The 17,556-nt window shown below is 37.1% G+C and overlaps 1 protein-coding gene across 17 annotated transcripts in view; it reads right to left on the bottom strand.

Moving 5' to 3' along the window:
* LOC112196404 (calcium-transporting ATPase 10, plasma membrane-type) overlaps positions 1-17,373 on the bottom strand; it is a 20,962-nt gene extending 3,589 nt beyond the window's left edge. Inside the window, exons 1-15 of one of the 17 annotated variants that reach the window (XM_040518501.1) lie at positions 17,114-17,373; positions 7,183-7,315; positions 7,012-7,065; positions 6,825-6,881; positions 6,664-6,722; positions 5,351-6,435; positions 4,945-5,026; positions 3,170-3,704; positions 2,906-3,009; positions 1,379-1,501; positions 1,260-1,299; positions 1,067-1,155; positions 836-961; positions 609-698; positions 31-100 (exon numbers count right to left, since the gene is read on the bottom strand). In XM_040518501.1, coding sequence (XP_040374435.1) covers positions 31-100; positions 609-698; positions 836-961; positions 1,067-1,155; positions 1,260-1,299; positions 1,379-1,501; positions 2,906-2,998 — 631 coding nt within the window. In that variant the 5' untranslated portion in view covers positions 2,999-3,009; positions 3,170-3,704; positions 4,945-5,026; ... (4 more) ...; positions 7,183-7,315; positions 17,114-17,373. Of the gene's footprint in view, positions 1-30; positions 101-608; positions 699-835; positions 962-1,066; positions 1,156-1,259; positions 1,300-1,378; positions 1,502-2,905; positions 3,010-3,169; positions 3,768-4,944; positions 5,027-5,350; positions 6,723-6,824; positions 6,882-6,956; positions 7,066-7,182; positions 7,316-17,113 lie in introns of all 17 variants that reach the window. The other 16 variants (XM_040518500.1, XM_040518493.1, XM_040518494.1 and 13 more) reach the window with 16 other exon arrangements.
* Positions 17,374-17,556: the final 183 nt, after the last annotated feature.

Genomic DNA, 17,556 nt, shown 5'->3' with positions numbered 1-17,556 from the left:
CAACATATTGATTAAAAGTTTAAAACGTACCTGTGATAAAAATGAACATGGCAGCTGCAATAGCAACGCTGAATACATCGTGCCATCCCAGCTTTTTAGTCTGCAAGCAACAGAAAAAACACAAATACAAGAGATGTAAAGCAAATTGTTGATATTTGAAACACAACGAAAATAGAGCTAGCATAACAATGCATGAGTAGGCTAAGGTTCAGGCAAAAAATAAAAGAGAGGAGTATAGCCGACCGGAAATTGAAGAGAATAGCTCTGCTACATTAACCTAGCTTGTTAAATTAATTATAGTTTCAGTTACTAACCTTCGGACATGATGCTAAAATCTAATTTACTTCTAACAAATATGTAGCTGACACGTCAAGTTAGTAAACAAAATCTTTTCTTTGTTTTCAGAAGGAAAAAAGTTTGTAATAAAAGAAAAAAAAAAAATTCTTCACCACATAAATCCCACTTTGTGAGAAATTTGTTATTATTATTTTTTATTACATACCTACATTTGGAACTAATTATCCTTGACGGCCTTCCACTTTGGTGAGAGTTTGGGTTTTAGTATTAATTTAAAGCAATTAATAAGCATTTAGAGACTCCAAGCTCACCTCTTCCATAATACCCATCACAACAGAACCCACAAAAGCAATCACCAAAACGATCCGAGTAAAATCGTACAGAGCTTCCCAAAGACATGTCTATCAGATATGCAGCAGGAGAAAATAATTAAAAACAAAAAAAAAGATTAATTATAATAGCCTAATGCATCAATCTTCTTTTTCTTCTTATTTCAAATGTAGGAAATTCCAAAATGCACAACTATAACAAACTTTACCCAGTGGCTCGTTGCTATTTCTGGAGGATTTTTGTTTGATCCAAATTTATCTATCCGCTTTTGTAAATCACCCCCATCAATTCCCTTGTCTAAATTTGTTTTCAGTGAATCTGCCAAGCCTTCTTTCTGGTGTAAAGGAACAGCAAAAGATGTTATAAGTAACAATATCTTTTAATCTAGCTCATAAATAAACATAAACAAAGCATGATATTCGTTCTCTGTTGCACTTGCCCCCCGATATCGCTGCAGAGCATGAACATCACTATTCCTAGACATACTAGCAAGTTCTTCTGGTTCAATTGGAAAATCATCACCAGACCCTAACAACCAGAAGTAACAAGTTAATTACAAAACAATATTATTATAGATGAAATCCATCGTAAAGATTAGTCTTGAAAAGGAGAAGCTTCAGGATAGGAAATACCTTTCACTTGATCTGCAACTTGTTTGAAGATAGCCACAGCCTAATACAAAAACAAAACATTATACAGCAGATCGAGAGCACGGTAGGTAAGATAAATAGTTTCAGATTACAAAACGTACTCGTAGGGCTTGGATGTGTGCTCTAATACGTAGTTTCCGTGCTGCCTGCTTCTTTTCTTCTTCCCTTTTCAGGACTAGTGTGTGGCGGAATCGATACAATGGTTTCAGATATAGTTTCACTTGCTACAAATGAAACAATATTCAGTCAGCACAAGTTTTGAAAAATAAGAATTCTAGGACCTAGTTTCCAACAACTAAGAGCCCGTTTGGTTTGAAGATAACTGGTAGGAAAGTATATGGAAGGGATATAGAGGCCGGAGAGTGGGGAGAAAATTTATTCATTAATGCAGAAATCGAAAACTGGCATGGAAAGTACAAATCACTTCAAATAGTTTTCTTTTGCCAATATTTCATTTCATACATTCTTTGACATTTTCTCCCTCCTTTCTCCATTTCTCCCATATGCTTTATGAAACGGGCCCCAAGTGTACTGAGCATCGATCCGACATTTATTCTCCAATATAAAACCAAAATAAAATGAACCTGGAAGCCTAAGCTAGATGATATATCAAGTGTATAACGGAAACCAGTTTGGAATATTCTAGAAACAAAGCAGATGGATCTATCATCAGAAATATAAGTTTCACTATATACATTGCACTAGAAAGAACAAAGGTATAATGGAAACCAGTTTGGAATCTAAATAAAACACAAAGGATCGATCATCAGAACTATAAGTTTCACAATATATATTGAACGACTAGAGAGAACAAAGATCACTGATATGGGCAACAACCATTTCAACAAATAAGTTAGGACAGTTAATTAACAGAAATTACGAGTGAGCAGTCATGCATGATACTCGATCGACATTGATTGGAGAATGCTACATAATCTACGTACATAATTAACTAAAAAGCGTGCAAGGTGCATGAAGCAAGAAAATGTGGTATGGAAGAGTCTGCAGAGAATGAGTTGGTCTAATCTGTTAGCACAATATTTACATGGACATAGCATTTTATGCTTATGAAGACTCATATATAATGAGAAAGCTCGCCTTCCCTTGTTGAGAATGAACAAAGCTCTCTCTGTCTAACTGAGATACTGACAGCAGCTAGCTAGAGATAATGCATCCACATCGAACTTACGAAATCTAACTCGATCTGATCTATTAATGAACACCTTCATACACAAACACATGAATGCATGTGTGCGCGCGCGCACACATATAATTGAACACATTAACAAGAAAGCATATTCTTTAAATAACAAACCCACCAAGGCACCCACATTAAGTATACAACAGCCGGAAAAGAAACAAAACCAGCTACACTTGGTAATGGACAAAATTAAATAGATATATAGAAACCCTGAAGTAAAACATAGACAATATTAATTCCAATTAGCTGGCCACACAGAAGTGCAAGATCGATGAAGAATATGAACATGAGAAGGATGAATCAATTTCACCCACAAAATAATCAAATTTGAAACAAAATAAGAAGCAAGTAAAATTGAGGTACATATCAATCATAACTAAATAGACCCAAAAAAGAAAATTCATTAATTGATGAAAGAGATGTCTACCCCCCAACGGTTCACGCGCTCAACAGGAACCTCCTTCAGACCGGCCTCCAAATCATTGCTTGGGTTATAAGGCAACTCACTTGAGTGACTCATCCTTCTGTGAGCTGTTACAAGAGAGATCGTGAAAGCAACAAGTTAGGGTTTTGAGTCTCGATCTGTGCCCTAAATTTCATGTATCCACTCTGAGAGTCAGTGATTTTTAGCTTCAAAAATTGATTATTTTAATCAGTCTACAATAAGCTGTAGTTCAGAATTTACACTTACCCGGGTGTTGTAGTCTCCTCTCCGGACGAAGAACACCGATATGAATGCAACTGATGCTGTCTTCAGAGTTCAGACCCAGAAAGTGAAAATGAGAAATCGTTATCGCCACATTGCACTTTTATACCTACTCTTGCCATGGCGGCCGATTTACGTAGGGCCCGTTGCCCGTTTACGTAAGTAAATGACGCGGTTTCGCTGACGTAAAAAGAATGATATGGCGATAGCGACAGCGGATCATATTCTTGATTTTGTCCTCAGATTTAGAAAGTTAAGGTTAGTTATAAAAATCCCCAGTGCTAGCTGTCCACTTGTTGCCTGCCAACGGGTCGACCACCGGAGAACTAGGATCGTACTCATCGTAGTAAGGGTGCAATCTGCGAACTGTTGAAGAGACGCCGGAGAAGAGACCCGTCAATTCCGGTGCGACGGTGACCAAACGGAAGCGGAAGAAATAGCGAGTGTAGCTGCCATCTGACGAAGATAGGACTTGCATGTGGTGCCGGTCGACGTGGTCGGAAAAGGGTGAGGAGCTGCGCTGTGTTTTTGTTTTTTCAACGACAAGAGTAAAACCGTAAAAGAGTGGAAATGACTAGTGTAACTGTGATTCGAGGAAACCAAAAGAATTAGTTGACTAAAAATCTATACTATTAATAAGATAAGATAAGTGGTTTTGTTAGTTAAAATTTAAAATTTTGATAAAAATAACTCTAAAATATTAAATTACTATGAGAATAAATTAAATCACAAAGATAAATACGATAATTACAAAATAAGTTTTTCTTAAAAAAAAAAAAGAAATTATCCCACAGCCCACTTTGTGAGTTATCTCTCTCTACAATAATTGTTTTATTAAATTTTTTATTTTTATTTTCTCAAATAAAGAAAAAATTATAACACATGCTGACATGCAAACTGCAAAGCATGTAATGGAGAATACTAGTAAAAAATAAATAAATAAAAAAGTCCCTTTCTGGTAGTTGAAAACGTTGGGTCTTTCCAAAAAGAATTTGGGTTTGGGCCTTGAGACGTGTCGTCTTATTCTTGCCTTTTTTGTTTTTTTTTCGTTGACCAGTTCGCGTTTTTTTTTTCCACACGTATGACAACATTTCGCTACATTTTCATCGAAGGAGATGAATGGAATATCTAGTGTTTAGCTTTATTTGCAAACTAGCAACTTCATTATTTTCTCTTGCTGAAAAATATTGCACCATCCCATTAGAATTATTATCTATCAACATGATGCTTGAAGAAGAAAAGACAATTAGACTGAGAAAGTAAGTAGTTGTACAGAAAAGGGAAGAGCATGAAGACCTTTAAACACTGGCCTAAGAATAATCAGTTTTGTATTTTTAACTTTCGAGAAGATTTACGGTGGATCAAAAAGTAGCCTTAATTCGAGATAGAGGTAGACTTAGTTTAATACAGAGATAAACTAGTTTGATATAGAAGTAGAGTACACATACTAGTCTACCAAAAAAGATGTGACATCTTGTTTAATCTTAAGTCTTAATATTATCGTATTCCCAGAAAAAAATAATAAAAAAAGATATAGAGAATCTAATAAGCTTCAAATTTGATGGCATTTTGGTATCATCATGAAGGTACATATATTTTTGGCATAAATTTTTTATTTTCTGTATTGTGTAAGAAACATTGGAATGACCCCCATTCTCATTCTTTCCGTTCTAATGTCTTATTAGTAAACATGCCATAATGTATAGCATATATGATTGTTATACTTGGATGGATGAAGCTAATAAGCATTTGAGACTTACCTTCTTTGTGTGAAGCGAGGGAAGATCTAGAAAATTTGTCAATGCGAGGGACGATCTTTCCAACAGATTGCAAGAAAAGTGCCTACCAAATACCCAACATATAAGACAAAAAGGCATATAATGTATTCATCTTTTAATGAAAAATGTCATATTGGCCAAACTTTATTAAATTAAGGACATGTTTGAAATTACTTCTGATCGAAATGCTATTTTTAAGGTTGCTTTTTGATAGTTTCAGCGTATAGAATTATGCTCAAATGTTTGGGATTATGACATCCCTAATTATCCACCAAAACTTGCAAGAAACATCGAAACCTAGCCTGGGAAACTGATGTGGTACTGATTAAAGATGCTGATGTTTAAGTAAGATTGCTTGTTGATAGTTTTAGCGTATAGAATTATGTACCTTGTCATGAGGATCTCGAGAAGTACACATATTTCTTATGCTTTGAGAAGTAATTTTCCTTGGATTGTGAAGTAACACCCCTTGGGGAGTGTGGAGAAAGTCGCCTCCAAGTAAAAATTGAGATTTAGGTCTCTGCGGGACTTCAAGCCTGATAAATATTTTCTTGCCTCGAGGTAAACGTCTTTTTGGACTAATTAGAAGAAGTACCACAACAATGTTGGGTACTTCGATCAATTCTTGTTCATCTAAAGTTTGCCTGGTCAGCATATTTGATCTTCTTGCACCCAGCTTTCATAGAGCTTGACCTAGCCTCTTGGCTCTAACTCAAAGGACATCTTTGGTTCTCACTTTCGTAGATTTATTTTAGTGACCTCATCGGTGCAAATTTGGACTTTTGGGTGCAGCCTTTGGACCCCTTGGGTCCAAGCTTTTCAGTCACTTCCAGGTTGGAACTAGTTCATGCATCTTATGGGTGCTACTTCAGAGACTCTTGGGTCCAAGCTCTTTAGGCACTTCTGGGGTGGAACCTGTTCATGAGTCTTTTGGGTGCAACTTCAGACCTCTTGGGTCCAATTTTCGATACGACTTTAGTGACCTCTAGGCTCCAATCTTTAGCCACTTCTTGGGTATAACTTCATAGACCTCTTGGGTTCAATGTTCAGGCACCTTATAGTAGAACTTGAAGGACCTCTTGGATACAACTCTCTTAGATCGACATCTAGTGGGCTGCAATCTCTGGGACCTCTTAGGTCTATGTTACAAGCGTTGTGCGCTTTGTTGTAGCGCTAGCTCCTTGAGTGCTCTTAGGGAGCTTCTACTTCTCATTTAAAGGTACCAACAATGTTCTTTGAGAGCTCTTTCAGCTCTTGAACCTCTTGGATCCATTTCATTATGATAGCTTCAGTTGAATCTGTTGTGGACTCCATAATCGATGCTTTCCATTTCAGGTTAGACTTTCTCATACCCATCCTTTAACTTTGAGGTCCAATCCAATGTAGTTGAGGTCAGCTTGAGCTTAGGGTAATTACCCTATGTAGAATGTCTATGACTTCCACTGCTGTCGGACTTGGTTTCTAACAAATCTGCTAAACACCCACATAATGCAGATAACCACACAGATTAGAACGTGATGAGGATTGAAGTTACCGTTTACGTGGTTGGCAGCTACAATATGGTTTCAGATTGTGAAGGTGCATTTCGTAGCTCTTTCTCTCCAATGGACATATATCAGCGAATCGAAGATCAACCAAATCTAGCGTTAATTGAAAACACCTATTTGACTTAATTTGTAATAACATGATCTTATACCTTACCAGATAATTGCCACTTCCCGCTACTGGCTTGAATGTCTCGGCACTCAAAAGTTGGAAACCTATAGGTATAATAACAAACAATAACCAGTCAGACGAGAATTAACAGTGCTCGAATTAAGATTTATTAGGGAACAGTACCAAGGTACAAATTAAAGGCCTACCGTCCAAGCACATAGTATTAAACCCCAATCACTAAATCGAGCACAACTTCTTTATATCTGTAAAAGTGAGACTTAACGGATGAGCATGGATAGTCATGCTGAGTAGAATATAATCATGCCAATCAACAGAACCTCTAATATAGTTGCATATATCTGAGCTATCGATACAGGGCAGCTAATGCCTCACATCTTCATACTGAAGTCTGAGCTGTATAACTTATAATAATGTCAACCCGTAAAGCTGAAACATGTAAACAAAAACAAAGAGAACGCAGTAAACAAATCTACCATTTCCACAAAGTACCAAACTAGGTAAAAGTAAAACCATGAATAAGCTCCGTAGTTTTTAACAACTAACATGGTCGGATGACTGAATGAGGAAAGATTGGTGCTTGCTTCAAGCTTTGGATATGGATCGGTTTTACTCCGTTACGCACTGAATTTATGAATGGAATTTCGATCTCTTGCGGTGTAAGACATCTGGTTCAAGACTATTGAGCAAAGCAAGATCATCAACTGGCCGCAAATAAGACTTGATTTTATTACGCTAATATGTGGTTTTATTTTCTACCATTTCATCCGACCGGTGTATAATGATCGATGCAACTTGTAATTGACTAGACTTGTTTATTCTTGAATGGACAATGACGCATATGTTATACCGATTTTGAGTTTTTGACGAAAGCTGACAAAAGTATGAATCTACATAATCAAAAAAGAAGAAAGATTAAACTAAACTGGTTTTTATCTATACTGTTATTAGAAAAATGTTCCAAATTTTTATATAAAATTTAGATCCCAAATGATGTGGCATGCGCCATGTCAACATTTTGCCTTAAAAATATATTGATGAGGTGAAATTTATTTATTTTTTATTATATTATATCCCTTATCATTTTATGGGATTCGCCTCCACAGCTCCACCCCCACCATATCAATTAATCTCCAGACTTGATCCCTTTTTGCTATTGGTATTCCAAGTTTCTTGTTAGAGGTTCAGTTCATTCACATGTTGTGAGTCTTAGATATTTTAGGATTACTATTAGGAATAGAATTATACTAATTGTATAGAATCGGGATTGTAATTGTGATTTGATTACTTTCCTTGTTAGTCCAGAATTAGGGTTGCATAAGGTTGTATAAATATGCCTCTGTATATTGAATGAATGTGAGTGAGAATTCATCCTCAAAAGCTTCTTGTTCTCTTAGTTTTAACTTGGTATCAGAGCCAAGAATCTGATCCCGGATTTTTGGTCTTGGTTTGTTGTTCGTTGCTTCCACAGTGTAAAAGGAGAAGATTGTTGCAGTTCAAGTATCATGGCTGGAGAAGAAAGTTCCAAGAAGATTGTGACTTTTGATGTGCAGAAGGTGGAGGTATCTGTGAATCAAGAATCCTCAGGAGGGGGATTTGGAGGTGCCAAGTTGAATGGCACGAATTATTGGAAGAAGATGATGACTACTCATCTTTGCGGTGTGGACAAGATGGGATATGTGAATGGATTGATTAAGACACCGAATGAAGAAGATGTAGGATATGCAAAGTGGGAAACTCACAATGGTGCTGTGTTGTTTGTGCTTTACAAGGCCATGACGGATGAGGTAGTACAGTTAATCATTGGGTGTGAAACTGCAGCAGAAATTTGGAGCACTCTGAAGCAATTGTATCTGAATGATTCAGATTTGCATAGATACATGAGCTCCATACCAAGGCGTTCATGATGACTCAGGATGGGCGGCTTGTGGCAGTATACTATGCTGCCCTCAAAGGCTTATGGCTGGAAATTGATCAAATGCGCCCCAACAAGATGAAGAATGCTGATGACATCAAGTTACACAATGAAGAGAATGATCTAATGAGGCTGCATATCTTCCTTCACGGTCTCGACGACAAGCATGCTAGTGCAAAGGGTGAGTTGCTCAGACGTGGAACTCCACCTACTCTTGAGGATGCCTTTGCATATATACGCAAAGATGAGACTCAACTTGATAGCACCAAAGCAATCCATTCGGAGTTATCAAGTCTTACTATCCAAACCAAGCCTTCACCGTCAAAATATGTACCACCACATCAACAACTTCGACCACAACCAAGTTCTCAAGGAGGAACACGGCCGTATAGTACTTTCTGCAAAAATTATGGGCATTGGAGGACTAAGTGTCACTGATTGAATGGGTATCCGAATCAACAAAATACTTGGAATAAATCAAGAGCTAACCAACAGGGCCGTACCACTGCTGCAAATTTAATTTAGAACCCTGACTACCAGGGTATGGAGGAAAAGGATCAAAAGCCGGGTAATGCTTCAGTCTCTTTGGTTGGAAGAGGTAAGTTTGGTAAGGCTTTATTTGCCTCTGACTTTGTTGGGGAAGATACTTGGATTATTGATTCTGGTGCATCTGATCATATGACTTAAAATAAATCATTCTTTACCTCTCTCTCAATCCCACCAGTGTCCAAAGTTACTAATGCTAATGGTGAAGCCTTTCCCGTATTAGGAATAGGAACTGTTAGAGACACACCAAACTTAGAGCTTAGGAATGTGTTAGATGTTCCTGATTTGTCACATCACTTAATCTCTGTTCCTCAATTAAATACTGAATCTCAGTGCTCTGTGACCTTTTTTTCCCATGTATGTGGTTTTTTAGGATCTTCAATCAAAGGAGATAATTGGCCGAGGAGATTTGGGGGGAGGTTGTTTCATCTGGATCAGATGTATGCGGGGGTAACACCAAGGAAGAAGGCCCCAGTAGCTTTGATTTCCAGTTCTGAGCAATGATTGAATGAAGTATGGTTGTGGCATCATCGTCTTGGTCATCCTTCCTTTAGTAATATGAGAAAGTCTATGCCCTCTTTGTTTTTGGGTATTTCAGAGTCATCTTTTAAGTGTGAAACTTGCATTCTGGCCAAAAGCCATCGAGTTAGCTACCCTTTGAGTATTTGAAATAAAAGTCTTGTACCTTTTGAATTGATTCATTCTGATTTATGGGGACCCTCACAGGATCCTACTCCTTCTGGTATGTGCTATTTTGTGTTTTTTATTGACGATTGTACTCGTGTTTCTTGGATTGCTTTACTAAAGTCCAAGGATACTGTATTTCCAGTTTTTGAAAATTTTCAAAATATGATTCATACACAGTACAATGGTCAGATCAAACTCTTTCTGTCTGATAATGGGGGGGGGGGGGGGGGGAATATATGAGCAATGAGTTCCAGGAATATCTTTGTACATAAGGTATCATACATCAAACCAAATGTCCTCAAACCCCATAACAGAATGGTGTTTCTCAGTGTAAGAATCGTCACCTACTTGAAGTTGCTCATTCGATTCTCTTTAGTGCAAATATGCCCAAGTATTTATGGGGAGAAGCAGTTCTCACTGCCTCTCATCTTATCAATAGGATGTCTTCTAGTGTTCTCCAAAATCATATTCCACTTGAGGTCCTCTCGTCCCATGCATCTCTTCCTTCTTTCCATAATCTTCCTGCTCGAGTCTTTGGATGCATTGCCTTTGTTCATATTCCTAAGAACCAACGCTCGAAGTTAGAACCTCGTGCTTGAAGTGTGTTTTTGTTGGATTTGGGACCCATCAGAAAGGGTACAAGTGTTTTCATCCTCCTACCAAAAAATTATATGTGACTATGGATGTCACATTTTTTTGAGGACGCCTGCTATTTTTCTCCCACTCACCCTTCTCTTCAGGGGGAGCAATATGGTTATTTTTGAAGAGATGGTAAGTGGCAGTGGCAGCAATACGAAGGACAAAGATGGAAAAGAGGCAGAAGGAAAAGAAAGAGAAGAAACAGAAACTGATGCAACTGAAGGAAAAGGAAAAAAGGAGAAGACAAAGACAAAGAAGGTGACGCAACTGAAGGAAAAGAAGAAAAAGAAAGAAAAGACAAAGAAGGAAGAGAAAGGAATCCAACCCAAGAAAGAGAAAGAGAAGAAAACGTAGAAAAAGAAAGAGAAGACGAAGAAGAAAGAGAAAGAGACCAAAAAGAACGGAACGTAACAGAAGAAAGAGAGAGAGAAGAAAGAGAAGAACAAGACAGAGAAGAAACCGAAATAGAAATTGGTGGAGACACAAGATTGCTGGAAAATTCTCCCTCTCCTTCATCTCTTCCCTTGAGCCAAACTCTCCAAGATCCTGAAGGTCAAAGTGAGGTAATACCTGAACCCAATTTGTCTATTTTACCTTCTCGTTCTACTCGTGGTAAACCACCAAAGAAATATGAACCTAGTCTTAAAGCTAAGTCTAGGTACCCGGTTGCCAATTATATATCTACTCATAGGTTATCCAAATCATATGAGTCATTTGTGCATCAGATTTCCTTTGTATCTATTCCTAACAAAGTGCAGGATGCTCTAAGAGATCCAAAGTGGTCAAAAGTGATGGATGAAGAGATGGAAGCTCTACAGAAGAATAACACTTGGGAATTGATGGTGTTATGTAAAGGGAAAAGGCCAGTTGGATGTAAATGGGTCTACACAATTAAACATGATTCAGATGGCTCAGTTAGTAGATATAAGGTGAGATTGATAGCAAAAAGGTTTACACAAACGAATGGTGTAGACTATGATGAGACGTTTGCACCCTTAGCCAAGATCAATACTATCAGAGTGCTTCTCTCTTTGGCGGCTAATCTGGATTGGCCTCTCAAGCAACTTGATGTGAAAAATGCTTTTCTACATGGAGATTTGGCTGAAGAAGTGTATATGAGTCTACTTCCTGGGTATGAGACTGCTGATAAAACGGATGTTGTGTGTAGGTTGAAGAAGTCACTTTATGGGTTGAAGCAATCCCCTCGTGCATGGTTTGGTCGCTTTACTCAGGCAATGAAGCGGTTTGGGTACAAACAAAACAACTCGGATCATACTCTCTTCCTTAAGCATCAGAAGGGTAAAGTAACAGCGTTATTCATCTATGTTGATGATATGGTGATCACATGTGATGATCGAGAGGAAATTAGGAGGTTGTAGCAGCAGTTAGCTTCAGAGTTTGAGATGAAAGACCTTGGTGACTTGAGATACTTCCTTAGGATAGAGGCGGCCAGGGGGAGTAGCCGCATCATCTTGTTCCAAAGAAAATATGTTCTAGACTTGCTGTCAGAAACAGGCATGTTAGATTGTAGGCCAGCTGATACACCAATTGAACAAAATCACTGGTTAGCAGAGTACCCTGACCATGTCCCGATTGATAGGGCGAGGTATCAAAGGTTAGTTGGCAGATTAATCTATTTGGCTCACACTAGACTTGATTTGGCGTATGCAATGAGTGTGGTGAGCTAGTTCATGCATAATCCTAGTGAAGACCATATGGATGCAATCGTGCGAATCCTGCGGTATCTGAAGAGAGCTCCTGAGAAAGGTCTTATGTTCTAAAACATCACTGCCTAGTGGTTATACTGATGCTGATTGAGCTGGTTGTATTACTGCTAGGAGCTCGACCTCGGGTTACTTTACATTTGTTGGAGGGAACCTTATCACTTGGAAGAGTAAAAACAAAAGGTGGTGGCAAGGTCGAGTGCTGAAGCCGAGTATAGAGGTATGGCACATGGAGTATGTGAGTTGTTATGGTTACGTAATTTATTGCGTGATTTGGGGTTCAAGCCAAAAAGAGCTATGGAGTTGTTTTGTGATAATAAAGCAGCCATTGAAATTTCACATAACCCAGTGCAGCATGATCGTACGAAGCATGTGAAAGTTAATCGGCACTTTATCAAGGAGAAGTTGGATGCAAACCTGATTGCCTTCCTATTCATACCAACTGAGGAGCAGTTAGCAGATATTTTGACTAAGGGTGTGTCAGTCAAAGTATTTCATGACTCACTTGACAAGTTGGGCATTCGAGATGTGTATGCTCCAACTTGAGGGGGAGTGTTGTGAGTCATAGATATTTTAGGATTACTATTAGGAATAGAATTATACTAATTGTATAGAATCGAGATTGTAATTGTGATTTGATTACTTTCCTTGTTAGTCCAGAATTAGGGTTGTATAAGGTTGTATAAATATGCCTCTGTATATTGAATGAATGTGTGAGAATTCATCCTCAAAAGCTTCTTGTTCTCTTAGTTTTAACTGTTCAGTTCATTCACCCATAACATGACATGAGCAAAAGTTGCTTGTTTCTCTCTCTCTCAGAAGTTTTCTATTGCAAATCTCCGCCATTAAAATGTATTAAACCCTGCATGTTTAACTTCTTCTTTTTTCTCTGATCATCTTTTTTTCTTTATTATTTTGTCCATCATGATTTTTTTTATTGATTGGGTTTTAATTGTAGTATTGGCTGAACTTTAATATATATCAGATGATTCACATACCTTCTTCTATATTTCCGATGAATGATATGAGACATGAATCATATTCATGTATCCTTGTTGGTAAATAGTCAATCCGTTGGTTATCTAAATAACATAATTAACAAAATATCAAAATCCACCTCACCAATTTTCTAAACAAAAGCTGCTGACATAGCATATACCACCTCATTTGGTATTAAAATTGGGGCCGTGACCGCTTATCCAATTTTAGTCTAAAAATTGTCCACTTGCTCCACTAAGAGTTTTTTATCCCATTTACCCAATTTAAACGTAAGTGACATTTTACTCCTAATTTAATTAATAAACTACAAACCTCTCTCTCTCTCTCTCTCTCTCTCTCTCTACAGCCGGCCGCCTAGACGCAGAGCGACGCCTTCAATACCTTCTCCAAGATCGGCGCCGGCAAACATGTCCCAAGCGCAATCTTCGTCGACAATCTGCTCCTAGTCCCAATCGGCGTCATTCTTCGCAAAAACCTCCGCCATCCTAGTCCACTCCTCTTCCATCTCTTGAAGCTCCCTAATCTGCTTCTCTTTTCTTTCTTTAATCTCCCTTTCCAATTGCTCTATCTCATGTGTCTGCATGTCCAAGAAAATTCCCAATCTCTAACATCGCAGGAATTCGGGTTTAACTAACAGAGAATCAAAGACACGGATTTGGTAGGAATTGGGGCTGGGCGTAGGGGTGTGCAAAACATGGTACAAACCGGCCAAACCGGTCAAAACCGACCGATAAATATGGTTTGGTTAAGGTTTTTTAACTTTAAAAATTGAAAATCGGTTCAATACCGAACCAAACCATTTATGAACTGGGTTGGTTTGGTTTCTCTTGTACTTAAACTGCGAAACCCGAACCGACCGGTATGTTTGAAACATAAGAGAAAAAGTTATATATATATATACATAATATATATATATATATATATATATTCATTTGTCCGGTTTGTTCTAAGTAAGTTCTAAATCTCCAATTATAACTTTATTCTTAAATGATATACTATCGTATTGAATTCAAGGCTCAAAGGCCTAAAACCTTAGTATATAATCGCTACAATTTTTTTTTATCATTTCATATCACATCTCTGATCTCTCAATCTCTCATTCTTTGACCTTTAATACTATCATATTAAGCTAGTATTGATGGCTAAGTCGTTAAATAAGTGAATCACTTTAAATCTAATTTAGGTTTTAGTTTTGGACTATATGTTTTGGATTTTAATTATTGAATTTTAAATTTAGATAATTTAACACAATTTCAATTCTTGAGACTGAATTTTTACTATGAATATTTTTATAAATAGCATGTTAATATTATATAGGTGAAAACCGCCTAACCGACCAAACCAAACCATCTTTAATTGGATTGGATTAGGTCGGATTGAGCTTCTTTTTTTATGACCGGTTTTCCAAAATGCCTAAACTGCTCACTTTGGCATAGAGATGGTTTGAAGTCAAAACCGATCCAACCCAATCCGTGTGCAGCCCTAGCTGGGCGTGGGCTTTAGGCGTCAGGTTCTCTCTGATGTGGTCTTGCGTCGCAGAAATTGGGGGTCGGGAATCGTAGATTGTGGACGATGCGGATTTGGTTTTGAAATTGGGGTTGGGCGTCGGGTTCTTTCTCATGTGGTCTTGTGTAGCAGGAGGAATTAGTCTTAGACTGTGCCCAAGACTGGTGCCCAGAGCAAATTCTGGGTGTCCACTTGTTTTTTTTTTTTTTGGTAAACTATAAGGAAAGAAGAAAGAAGAAAGAAAAAAAAGGTTTTATTGAGTAGTTATACATGTCTACTACAGGGCAATAATATGATTATTGGGAGGCAATAATATGAGTATTGGGGGGCAATAATATGCATATAAATTGATCAATTGTGCCTGTAGTGTATTCATTTTGATTTTGGGAGTTTATGCAATTCACTGGAGGGCAATAATATGATTATTGGGAGACAATAATATGAGTATTTGGAGACAATAATATGAGTATTGGGAGACAATAATATGAGTATTGGGGGGCAATAATATGATTACTGAGGGGCAATAATATGGTTACTGGGTAATATTAGGGGACAATAAATTAAGACGCCGGAATCCGGTCACCAGTCCTGCAATCGGATTCTGGATTCTGGTGACTGGTTGTCGGATTCCGGTCACCGGAGCACAGCAAGGTGGAGAATGACTTCTCTCTCTAAGTGAGAAAGAAGGAGAGGGCAAAAAAGTCCCAAAAAATAAATAAAAAAAGAATTAATTGGGTATTAGGGAAATAATCTCTTAGAGTGTTTTGGGTAAATGAGGTTAAAAAACTGTTAGTGGAGCAAGTGGACAATTTTTAAGCTGAAATTGGATAAATGATCATTTCCCCATTAAAATTTTGTAATACTTTTTGGGATCTGTAGCATCACTCCTGTTATTAAGAAGTGGGAAGACAAACCCACTTTATCTAAAACTTTCTCAGTTTTATCTATACAGCAACTCCAACAGGTTCCCTATAATTTATGTATTATAGGGAAATAAAAGTCAAAGGCTCAAAGCTTTAGCCGCTTTTTCTTCTCCACCTCTTACAGATTCTCTATTTTACAGCAATCTCTAAAATCTCCATAATCCTTAAAATTTTAGGGAATTTGGTTCTCTCTTTCCTCACCGTTATAGGGAATCTGTTGGAGCAAAAGATGATCATTTTCCCTAAAATAGAGAAAAATCAAAATATGGGGAAGCTGTTGGAGCTTCCCTATAATTTATGTATTATAGGGAAGCGAAAGTCAAAACTTTAGCATCTTTTTCTTTTCCAACTCCAACATATTTCCTATTTTACAGCAATCTCTAAAATTTCCACAATTCTTTCCTAAAATTTTAGAGATTGCTATAAATTTAGGGAAATTGATTTTCTCTTTCCTCACTATCCCTAAAATAGAGATAGTTATAGGGAATCTGTTGGAGCAAAAGAGACTCAATTTTCCTTAAAATAGAGAAAAAATCAAAATACAAGGAAGCTGTTGGAGTTGTGAGTAACTCCAAAGCTTCCCTATAATTTATGTATTATAGGGAAACAAAATTCAAAGCTTTAGCCTATTTTTCTTCTCCAACTCTAACATATTCTCTATTTTACAGCAATCTCTAAAATCTCTATAATTCTTCTTTAAAATTTTAGAGATTCTGTAAATTTAGGGAATTTGGTTTTCTCTTTCCTCACTATCTATAAAATAGGGATAGTTATAGAGAATCTATTTGAGCAAAAAGACTCATTTTTCCCTAAAATAGATAAAATTCAAAATATAAGGAAGTTGTTGGAGTTGCTCTTATACTATTATCAAGAAGCGGGTTTGATATTTTGTTTGGTTTTAAATTTAAATTATTGTTTAGTTAGTAATTAGAGAATATGTGACATTACTTAAGTCACGATTCTTTTTATTGTGCCTAAAAATTATTCAAGTATAATTTTGCTTTTATACATCAACGTTATGCTAAAATGAAATTAGATCAGCAACACACATAAATGTATAATTTAAGAAAAGTAAAATTAAAATACTTTTGTTCATAACAACATGTTCAAATTCTCTTATTTGTATGGCAGTCTAAATCATAGACTTAACATGATTTAACCGTTTACAAGTTAAATAAATCATTAAAAATCAATTTTGTGAAAATATTTAGCGTAAACAAAAATCATTCACTCATTCTATTGTATCAAACGAATATATGATTGTTATATATATATATATATATATGGTGTACATATATATGTAAAATATAGAGTTACTTCTATTAACGACATAGGTCTCATTGTGGATCTTTTGGGAAAAATGCAATTTGGACAGAGTGATGATTTTGCAATTCCAGTCAGTCAAAAACATAGAGGTATTCTCAAAAAAAAAAAAAAAGTCAGATATGTATAACAGCCACTCAAAAACACAGAGAGCTCAAGAGCACAGAGCCATACCAAAAACAACGTATGAAAAACAATACCACAGCCACACATACATGATGAACAGGAGGACCGGATGGATGGCCATATTGGCCGACGAGCACTTGGCGTCCAAGTTGAACTTGCCTGCATCCTTACTTAGTTTCCATGACAGCTCCATGAAAGCTGATTAATTAAGTCGTTTCTAAAACTGTCGCAGGACAAATTGAGAAGAAGTTGAGGTTTGAAGTTCGCAGATGAACCTTGGAGTGCTGAAGAGGTCTCCACTCATTTCAAGTCACAGATCGAGAAAAGATGCTGCAATTCCTAATTTCAGAAATTAAGTGCCGGTGGGACCTATTATCCCTTTTCCATGGGTGGGGTCAAAAAGTCATGTGGAACATGATGCTTCTTTTTTTGGTTGATGACAGGGGGACCTATTACCCTATTGTTGATGATAGAATTTTACGCGTGGATCGTGGCAATTGGTCAAGCATACTTTCGTTTTTCTATTGTTTTT

Source organism: Rosa chinensis, chromosome 4 (genome assembly GCF_002994745.2).
Source record: "Rosa chinensis cultivar Old Blush chromosome 4, RchiOBHm-V2, whole genome shotgun sequence".
NCBI classification, from domain to species: Eukaryota; Viridiplantae; Streptophyta; class Magnoliopsida; order Rosales; family Rosaceae; genus Rosa; species Rosa chinensis.
This window is presented reverse-complemented; position numbering and strand designations above follow the sequence as displayed.